Source organism: Gavia stellata, unplaced genomic scaffold, assembly GCF_030936135.1.
Source record: "Gavia stellata isolate bGavSte3 unplaced genomic scaffold, bGavSte3.hap2 HAP2_SCAFFOLD_53, whole genome shotgun sequence".
NCBI lineage: Eukaryota > Metazoa > Chordata > Aves > Gaviiformes > Gaviidae > Gavia > Gavia stellata.
In genome coordinates, this window is record NW_026776569.1 from 504,286 (window position 1) to 515,684 (window position 11,399).

An 11,399-nucleotide genomic window follows, 5' to 3' on the forward strand; every position below is an offset into this window, starting at 1 on the left:
GTTTCCTTTGGGGTTTTCTTCCATCATTTTGTTGAGCTACAATTATTTCTTGGCGATCAGGTGACGGGATTGGCGCTGGTCTTCTCTTCCGCGAGCACATCCTGACATCCTTTGTCATCCCGAGCTTTCCCCTCTGTTCCTGAGAGGAGCGATGGCCGCAATGGGGAACGACTCCTGTGAGTAACAGTTTCCCCAGCAGGCTTGGATTTTGTGAATCCCCAAAGGCGATGGACGCGGCTGGTCCTCCATCCCTGAAAGCTGATGTGCTGACAACCTGGAGTGAAGTCTGGGGCGTTTCCTTATAGTGGCCAGATCTACCCAGGTGTTTTCGATTAGACACAGGAAACGGCGTTTTCTCCCTCCTCTGCCACTATGTACAAGACGTTGAAAGATGACATTGCTCATAGAAAGCTCTGACATCAGTAGGGTTACCTTCTGTGCTAGGGTCTTGCTTGTTTTTGTCCAGTTACAATCAGGAAAAGGGAAGACTTGACCTGATAATCTAATTCAAGAGCCTAGAGGGAAAGGAAGGTAGCCCGAGGCACAGAAATCAGAGTGTGGGTTTGTTGGACTTTGGGCAACGTAAGCGAGGGAACAGACTATCTTCCACAGCTGTTTCTTAACAAGCAAATTTCAATGGCAGCGTTAGGCTTCCCCCAATGTCTCTGTGTTGGAGGTTAGAGCTGGTTGTCCTGGGTGCTCCTGCACAGAACTCGACTTTGAAATATGCTTTTGTGCAACAGTATCGTCTCACCTCTTTTCAAACGTCGTTTCCCTGCAGTCATTGCCGAGGGAATGGCTCCGCCACAAAGGATCCTCTTTCCCCCGGAGAAGATTTGCATGGGCTGGCAGCAACGACAGAGAGCTGGAGCGGGACTCCACAACCTGCACAATACGTGCTTCCTCAACTCCGTCCTGCAGTGCCTGACGTACACACCCCCTCTGGCCAACTACCTGCTCTCTCGTGAGCACAGCTTGTCGTGTGAGTACTTTTAGGAACATCTCCTTGTCAATCTGTTGGGCACTTCCTGAGGATTCCCAGAACCTGGAATTTGATTGAGGGGAAAAGCAGCCCTTCTTTGTCAACCCCCCACCCTGCCCGCCCCGAGCGGGTGTCCTTTGAACGCTCAAGCCTAGAAGCCGCTTGTCGTACCTAGGCGTGTTCCTCTTCAGAAAGTCACCTCTTTCTAGCCCCGGGTCTCCGTCCCTATTCCTGCAGCTTAAACTCTCTTTGCTTACGGCACACAAAACTTCTGTCAGTTTAGCATCCCTCTGAAAAAAGTTTTCTACGCGCAGAAATGTCCCGGGCTTGTTGGGACATTGTCACCCTAGGAGAAGAGAGTAGAACTCCTCTCCATTAAGTTTCCCGTTGCTACGGATATTTTGCTAAGCTGACAAATCGCTTTCCTCTCTCTCCTCAGGTCGCCAGCTAGGCTTCTGCATGATGTGCAGAATGGAAGCGCACGTTAACATGGTCTTGCGTTCCTCCGCCAGTGCCATCGAGCCTTGGGCTGTCCTCAGTGTCCTCAAGCGTAAGTCATTTCAGGTGCTTTGACACGGTGTCTTCTGTTCTCGTAGGAGAGAACTCCTAACTTCTTCTTTCTTAGGAATAGGAGAACATTTCCAGCTTGGCATGCAGGAAGACGCCCACGAGTTCTTACGCTATACTGTCGATGCCATGCAGAGAGCTTGTCTGAGTGGAAGCAGCGAGTAAGCACAAGCAAATGACCTTTTGAATGTTCCCCAGCCCTTTGGACTCCTCGACGTACTCCCGTCAGGGAAAAACTGCGCCCAGGGCTTTCAGACAAAGTAAAACTCTTGGAGGAGATAACTCCCTGCCTTACCATTTATTTCCAGCTTGGACATCTCTTCTCAATCAACTACCGTTGTCCATCAAATATTTGGGGGTTTTCTGAGATCCAGAGGTACTTTTCCACACCTATTGCTCTCCTTGGAATTGTCTGTGCCCTTCTGTCTGCCTGTGATCAACAGCTGTTCTTGTGACTGGCGTAGTAGGTACGCCGAGCGTAAACCCGCACAGTCCACTCCCTCTATCGCTGAGCATTTCCATTTGCCTTCCAGTCACGTGCTTGAGCTGCAAAGCGGTTTCTGATGCCTACGAGACCTTCCTGGATGTTCCTCTGGATATAAAAGTAAGAGGGTTTGGAATTGTGCTTCCAGACGTCCCAAGGCTCCTGTAGCTTTCCAGCATAAACGCAGTTGGCTTTAAAAACGTAGACGGCAAACACAAGAGAGCTTGGTGGTGGGTGGGGAGTGGAATGGAAGGCGTCCTTCTGGGGAGGCCGTGGCAGTGGTCTCCCTGGAGGTGCCGGCTTTAAGCCGGACAAGCACGAATTATCCTCTCTGCAGCCTCGACGTGCTCTCATCCTTCTTCCCTTTGCCCTCCCTCCACACCCGTCTGACTCCCAGGCTGATGGGTTGTGGTGTTTTCCTTATTGATGACCCTGCACACCATCGGTAGCTGAACCGTGCGGTGCCCCAGAGAGGTGGCTCTTGATGGCCCTGGGATTCCGTGGAATTGAGGGGAATGTTCAGCGTAATCCCCTCTTTGGGCCTCCTCCTGGGCGCTGCTTGCGGGTTCAGGGTGGGTCTCCTCAGCGTCAGCTACCTGGCTCTTCTGGTCAACTCCTAGGAAGTGTTGGGACGAGGGCGTTGCCCTCAGCTCAGTGCTCTCCTTTCTCACTCCTCCAGGCAGCCTCATCGGTCAGCGCAGCTCTCGAGGACTTTGTGAAACCTGAGCAGCTGGATGGTGAAAACTGCTTTAAATGTAGCAAGTAAGATGATTCCTAACGACATATTAATACTAGATCCTGGGGGAAGGTGCTGCATGTCATCGAGCGTAAGTCATCTTTTCCTCTAGGTGAGATGCACAACAAGGACACGCGGCTTTTATTTTTAATCTGGCCTTAGACAACCGAATAGCCTTAAAATAGCGGAAGGACGTGTGAGACGTGAAAGCTTGTCCGGCCTTCTGGGGGGAGAAAAGGGGGCATTTAAGGCTGCGTTTCACCACTCGGCTCTGTGCTTGGATTCCAGGTGTGACAAGATGGTTGCCGCCTCCAAGAGGTTTACAATCCATCGGGCGCCAAAGGTTCTCACGGTGTGTCTGAAAAGGTTTGACCATTTCACCGGCGGGAAGATCAGCAAGGTGCGTACGCAATTGGAGTGCGACTTTCTCCCTGGAGCGGGAGGTTTCCCAAAGCAGTGCGCTCTTTCCCAAGCTCTTCATGTTGAGATTTTCGTATTCCCTTCTGGGGACAGGAGAGCTCCCGTGGGAAGATGAGCATGCACTCTGCTCCGGCAGAGCTGCTTTGGCTGAGAACACTTTCCTGCCACCCAAACCACGACATATCGCTTTAGGGAAAACCAAGTTTCCAATAGCCCCAAAAGATGTATTTGTAAACCTCTGGCCCCTGGTCTTGGAAAGCTATTTCGTGTCGAATTTCAGGATCATTTCTGAGCCCTCTTGGTCTCTCCGTAGGTTGTGGGGTATCCCATGTACTTGGATCTTCGGCCGTACACGTCTCAGACAGCTGGAGAACCCCTCCTCTACTCCTTATATGCTGTCCTGGTGCACAGCGGTGGCAGCTGTCATACAGGACACTATTTCTGCTACACGAAGGTGAAGAGCAACTTCTCGCCTAACAAGGGAAAAACGTACCCGGGGGAAGACAACTTCCGTGGCACTGTTCCCGGCAGCCAAGCTTTTGGGGGGAAGGTCTCCTTACCGGCCGGGTTGGATCGGTTTTGGCGTCCTCTTGGTTCTGTAGTTTTCTGCCTGTCTTTTTGTGGAGACACCATGCAGTTCATCTCCAGATACCGATGCCTTCTTTGCAGGCCAGCAATGGACTGTGGTACGAGATGGACGATTCGTCTGTGGTTCCCTGTGACTTCAACACAGTTCTCAGGCAGCAAGCCTATTTACTGTTCTATGTCAGGTAATAAGCAGTATTAACTGTGTTCAGAATACTGTGTTTCCTTTTCCTGGCTCTGCTACTTTTCTTCTCGTCCTCCTGAGTGTTCTTCATGCTGGAGGTGGTGAGGCACTGGAAGAGGTTGCTAAGGGAACTTGCGGATGTCCCTCCCTGGACATGTTCCAGGCCAGGCTGGATGGCGCTTTGAGCAACCTGATCTAGTGGAAGGTGTCTCTGCCCGTGGCAGGGGAGATGGAACTAGATGATGCCTTCCAACCCAAACCATTTGATGATCCTATGATTCTATGAAACGGAGGGTGTAGGGGGTGTAAAGACGAGGTCTTGCTCCGACAGGGGCAGACCTGGTGGGAAGACCCTAATCGAATTTCCCACTTGTAGTTTTGGTTGCGTCTTCTCTCTGTCATAGAATCTGCCCTGAGAAAATGACAGGTTGGAACTGAACCCCAGAGGAGGCTGTGAGAACAGCCCTAAACAGAGATCACTCTTTCTCTCCAGACGCTCCGATCTGAAAATGGGAGAAAGGACTTCTTCCTCACCGGCACCATCACATGCCCGCTCCTTCCTCAGTCAGTGGGCGGCCGGCAGCAAGCAGGCGGGTTCTGTGGGAGCATGGGATCTGCCTCGTCAGACTAAGGTAGCTCTGGGGAAGTGGGTCAGGGCACCAGGCGCATTTCTTTCTGGGATCTTGGCGTTGCTCTCTTTTCCCTCCCACACTGCAGCTTTCTCCACAGCCGCGAGGCTGCTCCCTCTGAAAGCATCCCGCCTAGATCCATCCCCTTTGTCCGCCTTTGGCCCTTCTGCCTTGGCAGCCCTCCAGAAGAGCCTTTGGGAGGCCTTTAGCTGTCCCCTCCCAGAGCTCCTGGGGTTTCCCCACTGTTGTGGTCCTCTTGGGAGGAAAGGGCAGGACCTTTTCACAGCTCTCTTTGCAGGACATGGCGGTGGGCATGGAGGACTCTCCAGAGCACGGCAGCTCTTCCACACCAGCCGGCACCAGCCAGCTAACCTGGGCAGGTGCCCGGGAGGCGTCTGCAGGCCGGCCGTGCCTCATCTGGCCAGGCAGGCTCAGCGTCACCTCCGCCGTGCCCAGAAGACAGCCTGATTTCCTGCTCTACCATCAACCATTTGACCGTGCGCTGCACAGCGTGCGAGAAGATGACAACGACGAGGAGCACGGATTCAGCCCTTTTTCCTGCTGCCAGAGGAACGGGGCCAGGGAGAGGGCCTGGAGCAGATCCCCGCAGTGGGGCAGTGGTCTCCGCAGCTGGTTCGTGGACGCCACGGACTATGACCACTCAACAGGGAGGAGAAGGATGATAACTGGTCCTCCAAATTGTGGCCATGCTCCCAGGGATGACACAGCTCCAGGGCCCTCCGATGTCAGCTTCCAGTTGGCTCCCCCACCCAGTGCTGCTTGGGAGCAAACCCTGCCGAGGCAGAGAGAGCGGAGCAGATCCCCGCGGCGGGGCTATGATCTCCGCAGCCGTTTTGTAGAGTACAGAGAGTACTGCTCAGCAAGGAGGAGGAGGAGGAGGGGGAGAATAAGTCTTCCACGTTGTGACCGAGCCCCAAGGGATGATGGAGCTCCAGGGCCCTCCAACGCCAGCTCCCAGTTGGCTCCCGCACCCAGGGCTGCTGGGGGGCAAACTTGGCTGAGGCAGAGAGAGCGGAGTAGATCTCCGCCACGGGGCTATGATCTCCGCAGCCGGTTTGTGGCCACCACGGACTGTGACCCCTCAGCAGGGAGGAGGAGAAGGGTTTCAGCGCCCCAGAGAGACATGCCAGACAAACACTGCAGCGGTGATGGGGGCAGCTTGTGACCCTGGTTGAGGGAGGAGCACATCTGACTCCTGCAAAGCCAGAGAGGAGCAGGAGGAGGAGGAGGAATCCAGGAAGCACCAAAGCTGCCCCCAGCAGGGACCAAGCTGCACTAAGGGCACCAGCAGCCCACCCTGTCCCTCCTCCCAGTGCTGCCTCTGGCCAGGAAGAGCTCAGAGAGACCTTCCAGAGCGATGGACAGCTCTGCCGCCTGGCCCGCCTGCCCACAGGTCCCTCGAGGAAGACCTTTAATCCGTGGTCAGATTTTGGTATCGCCTTGCAAAAACAACACTCCTTTGGAACCAACAGGCAGAAAAGCCAAAGCCAGAATTAAAAACATTTGTTGGCCTTCCAGGGTGTTTTCTTCTCTCTCGGTTTTGAGGCTTTTGGTGGAAATACCCACTGTGGGAGGTTTATATCTTGAGATTTTGAAAGCCGTGTGCTTGCACATGCCCATCTTCCAATCTCTTCTTTTTAAATATGGAGTTCAAGTCACACAAACAGAAATGGGCTGGATGAGCTGACAGCGAGGGGAACCAAAAACCGGCTGAACGGCCGGGCCCAGAGGGTGCTGCTCAGTGGCACCAAGACGAGTTGGAGGCCGGTAATTCCTGGTGTTGCCCAGGGGTCAGTACTGGCTCCAATCCTGTTTAACATCTTCCTTAATGGTCTGGATGATGGGGCAGAGTGCACCCTCAGCAAGCTGGCAGATGGCACCAGACGGGGAGGAGTGGCGCTTAGGCCGGGGCGCCGTGCTGCCATCCCGAGGGACCTGGGCAGGCTGGAGAGATGGGCTGACAGGGACCTCATGCAGTTCAGCAAGGGGAAGTGCAAAGGGTGCTGTGCGGGTGACGAGCAGCGGCACAGAGTGCCCAGGGAGCTGGTGGCGTCTCCATCCTTGGAGATGTTCCACAGCCCTCTGGACGTGGTCATGGACAACCGGCTGCAGGTGGCCCTGCTTGAGCAAGGGGGGTTGGACCAGGTGACTTCACCCTCCAGGTGACCTCCCGGCCAGCCTCAAGTAGCCTGTGATGCTGTGAAATGGATCCAGCCACCAACGCTGTCCCCATCAGGCGGCCATCGACAGCTCCACCAGGAAGCTGCAACCCCTGGAGAAAAGCCCAGGCCGGAGCAGGCTCCTGGCAGGAGCTGCGGCCCCTGGGGCCCAGGCGGGAGCAGGGAGACAAGGTGAGGAGGAGGAAAGGGTGGCAGAGACGAGGCGCTGTGGGCTGCCCACAGCCCCATTCCCCATCGCCCTGTGCCGCTTGGAGGGGAGAGGGGGCGGAGGAGTCGGGAAGGGAGGAGTGAGGCTGAGCCTGGGAAGAGTGGGGCTGGGGGAAGCCGTTATCGTTGGGGTTTGTTGCTGCTCTCCTGCTCCCTTTTTAATTGCCTAATTGGTTAATTACATGAATTGCATCCTCTCCCCCAGCCTAAACCAGTTCCCACCAGTGTAGCACTGGCTGAGGACACCCGTGGTAAGAGCAGCACAAACCCGTTTCCCTTTTCCCACCCCTCCGGCTGCCGGGTGTAGCCGAGCCAGAGGCCGAGCAGGGGAGGGCTCATCCTGCCAGCGCTGCTCGCAGCAGCACAGGAGGGAGCGGCCCGATCCTGCTGAGCGCGGGGTCGCTCTCCTGCCTCGGCTGCCCCTCGGCCCGGCGCTGTTCGATGCGCCGCTGCCGCAGGCAGGCCGGGCAGTTTGCCTGTTGAGCGCTGGGGATGGCTGCCCCAGGGGAAGGGGGAGATGTCTCTGCTCCGTCCTGCTGCGGGAGCTGGGCTGAGCCTCAGTGTTGAGGGCTGAGAGCGGGTCTTTGCGTTCGTCTAGCTCGGAGAAAAGGAGGCCGAGGGGCGAAGACGTTGCTCTCTGCAGCTTCCTGGGGAGGGGATGTGGAGAGGGAGGTGCTGAGCACTTCTCCCAGGGATAGGACACATGGGAATGGTTCAAAGCTGCCCCAGGGGAGGTTCAGACTTGACCTTAGGAGGCATTTCTTTACCGAGAGGGTGCTGAAGCACCGCCACAGGCCTCTCAGTGTTTAAGAAGCGTTTGGACAACGCCCTTAACAACATGCTTTAACTTTTGGTCAGCCCTGAATCGGTCAGGCAGTTGGACTAGACGATCCTTGTAGGTCCCTTCCAAATGAAATATTTTATTCTCTTGTATGCTATGCTGTGCTATAAAGAGGACAGCGTGGGCTGAAGGCATTGCAGTTTCTACAGCTGTGCAACCTGGGCTCGAAAACCAGCTCAACCCAACGCAACCCAACCCAACCCAACCCAACCATCATTGTACTTTCTCTTGGAGGTAGTGCTGATAGGATTTGTCTTAGAAGATGATGCCTCCCTACCAAAGCCCTCCTGGTACCACAACTGTGGGATTTTAGGAGAATGGGAGTGGACGGGGCGTACGCAAAGAGGTGACGTTTGAGCAGGTGCCTCTTGTCAACATCTGCACCTTCGCAGCTCATGCTCCTTATCTCTTCTCCTCTGGTGATAGTCTACAGTTCCACCTTTGTCCTGGAGTAGAGATGTTGTACAAAACGTTGGAAATATCTCTGGTCGCGCCAGCCCTACACAGAGAAAACCTTTCGCTTCCCCATTCAGGAGCTCCTCTCAGACACGTGAATTGCTTTACCCAGGACTGGGAGCCGGGAGCTTCCAGAAGCTGAGCATCAGCAAGGAGTTGTTTTGTGATCTGGGACGACCCCACCTCCCTTCATCCCTTTCTCTGTTGCCCAAATGAGAAGTGAAGTGCCAGCCTGTTGTAGGTGAAAGCTGAAGGTCTTGTTTGCCTTGGTAAAGGCTTGGGCTGGTAGAAATCACTCTGTACCTGCCAAATACCGTTACGCCAAGGCTCGCCTCCGGCTCGGATGCCCCTGCCTGTTGTCCGTGCCTCCTTGACAGCCCTCCCCGTAGCAAGGTTGCCCTGGCTGATGTCAGACAGCAGAGAGAAACCAGAGCAGAGCAGAAGCCTACGGCTGTGCCCCCCAGCAGGCTGGTGCTACCCACAGCGGGGTGCAGGGAGCAAGGAAAGGCACCAGGAGAAGGGGGAGAAAGCGGCATGGGAAGACCTGCCCTGTCCAGGAGTGGAGGAGCTGCGGCTGAGGCCCCGGGCAGAGGGACCCGCTGCTGCTGCCTCCCCTGGCTCTTCCTGCGGCTGCTCCTGTTCTGCAGGGACGGGCACAGGCGGGGCACAGCTGGGACCCCTGCGGAGGGTGACCTCCAATGTTCTCGCTTCCTCCTCCGTGTCGGAGCTGGCGGGCTGTGGCGACTGATGGCTACACAGGGCGGGGGGACGCGATGACATGCTCCAGGTAGTCATCTGCTCCCTGCGCAGGGAACTTGATCTCCCACCTCCGTCCACTGCAGAGCGGGCAATTTGACGTCCTTCTTGCAGAAAATGGCGGCAGATGTTTTGAACCCTCAAAATGCCTATTTGGACCCTCAAAATGAGAATTTGGACCCTCAAAAGGAGGATTTGGACCCTCAAAATGAGCGTTTGGATCCTCAAAATGAGGATTTGGACCCTGCAAATGAGGCTTTAGCCCCTCAAAATGAGGCTATGGGCTCTCAAAATAAGTATTTGGACCTGCAAAATGAGGATTTGGACCCTCAAATGATGCTTTGGACCGTTGAATGAGGCTTCGAGCCCTCAAAATGAGGTTTTGGACCCTCACAATGAGGCTTTGGGACTTCAAAATAACAATTTGGACGTTCAGAATGAGATTTTGGACCCTCAAAATGGCTATTTAGACCCTCAAAATGAGACTAAGGACCCTCAAAATGCCTATTCGAACCCTCAAAATTAGGATTTGCATCCACAAAATGTCTATTTGGATGCTGGAAATTATGATTTGGACCCACAAAATGACTATTTGGACCCTCAAATTGAGGCTTCGGACCCTTAAATGAGGCTTTGGACCTTCAAAATTATGCTTTGGACTCTCAAAATGAGGCTTTGGGCCCTCAAAATGACTCTTTGGACCGTCAAAATGAAGTTTTGGACCCTCAAAATGAGGCATGGCATTCTCAAAATCAGATTTTGGCCCCTCCCAATGAGGATCTGGGCCCTCAAAATGACTATTTGGACTCTGAAAATGAGGCTTTGGACCTTCAAAATGGCTATTTGGACCCTCAAAACAAAGATTTTATTCTTCAAAATGAAAATTTCAGCTTTCAAAATGGGGGTTTGGGTCCTCTAAATGAAGATTTTGATGGTCAAAATGAAGATTTTGGCCCTCAAAACAAGGCTTTGGACCTTGATATTAGTTTTTGTGTCCTCAAGGGATCCCTCGCCGCCAAGAACTGAGGCTTAGCAGCCTAAAAACAGGTCTGCGGAGGCCCCAAATGAGGCTTTGAACCCTCAAAATGACCATTTGGACCCTCAAAATTACTGTTTTGACCCTCAAAATGAGGTTTTGGACCCTCACAATGAGGCTTTGGACCCTCAAAATGGGGATTCCAGCCCCCAAACTAAGTTTTTGTTCCTCAAAATGAAGATTTCAGTCTTCAAAATGAACTTTCTATCTACTCAAAAGTTACTCGTCTTGAGAACGTTCCAAGCACTCCAAGTGAATAGTGCTCCTGTGTGTCGAGAGTCTGCCTGAAAAGAGGGTCCTGGGAAGAAAGAGACTATAAAAGACGCCAGGACAGACTGGGTGAAGGCGCCCCACCACCCAGGAACCACGAACGAGACACTACGCAGGATAAGACATCGCTGGAACCTAGGGTGGTGATATGTCTCTCTCTTTTCTATTTCTCCTTTTCTCTTGTTGATTCTTACCCTTCCTTCTTTTTCCTTTTACCCGTTGCTTGGGAATTATATAACTATAGAGGTCGTCAGGGACATTCCATCCCTTTTGTCTCCAACCAATAAAGGATTTTCTATTGAATCTCCTGCAAACCTGGGGCAGGGGCAGAGAAAGGGGCAGAAGCCAGAGTCATGCCAGTTGCTGAGCCTGGGGCAGAGGCGTGGCCTCTACACAGGCTGAGGGAGCTTCAAGTCTGGGGAGAGGAGACACTTGCCACCGCCCGCGTGTCCTGCCTCCTTTGTGCCAGCGCGGTGGAGGGAGCCCGGCGGGCTCTGCTGGTCTCTCCCTGCTGACTTCATTTCAGCTGCTGCTCTGCGCTGACGTCAAAACAGAGGAGTTTGTTGCCCTGTACAAGGCCCAGAGGTACCTGAGGCATCCAAGCCTGGTGATGCTCTCGCTGGTGCTCAGGGCCCTCATCACGCTTGCGAAGACACCTGAGACGGTGAGCATATAGGCAAGAAAAATGCCGGTCCTGCTGCCGGACGTCATGGAGACCCTGCAGGATGCCAACACTGATGTCAAGATGAAGGCCCTGGTATTCCGCAGGAACACGATGCGTCATGTGAAGAGGGAGGAGGCCAGCGTCATCGCTTTGCAGCTGGCGGAAAAGTTCCTGCCCCTCTTTGGTGATGTAAGGCTGCCATGGGAGCCTGAGCCCTACAGATGGGTGCTCTGCAAAGACAGCTGCCCTTCAGCCCAGCCCTGTGGGCAGCACTCGGGCAGGGCTCCCCTCCTCGCTCCTCTTGTGCGGCCTTTTTAGGACTCTGGGGCCATTCAGCCGCAGCTGCGGATATGGCCCACAGTCCCCGTGTTCAGGATCTGA

At 54.2% G+C, this 11,399-nt stretch overlaps 1 protein-coding gene across 1 annotated transcript; it reads left to right on the forward strand.

Annotated features, from left to right (window-relative positions):
- The first annotated feature begins 160 nt into the window (after positions 1 to 160).
- LOC132321145 (ubiquitin carboxyl-terminal hydrolase 42-like) lies at positions 161 to 11,030 on the forward strand. The gene is made up of 13 exons (XM_059834721.1): positions 161 to 176; positions 782 to 982; positions 1,422 to 1,532; positions 1,608 to 1,710; positions 1,858 to 1,925; positions 2,083 to 2,153; positions 2,713 to 2,795; positions 3,058 to 3,169; positions 3,503 to 3,643; positions 3,859 to 3,959; positions 4,452 to 4,548; positions 4,886 to 5,332; positions 10,881 to 11,030. The coding sequence occupies exons 1-13, from the start codon at positions 161 to 163 to the stop codon at positions 11,028 to 11,030; spliced, it is 1,701 nt and encodes a 566-aa protein (XP_059690704.1).
- The last annotated feature ends 369 nt before the right edge of the window (positions 11,031 to 11,399 follow it).

Coding starts and splice junctions, on each gene's coding strand:
- LOC132321145 (XM_059834721.1), top strand. Junction 1,533..1,607: donor TGTCCTCAGTGTCCTCAAGC/GTAAGTCATTTC, acceptor CTTCTTTCTTAG/GAATAGGAGAACATTTCCAG. Junction 5,333..10,880: donor CAGCTCCAGGGCCCTCCGAT/GTCAGCTTCCAG, acceptor ACTTCATTTCAG/CTGCTGCTCTGCGCTGACGT.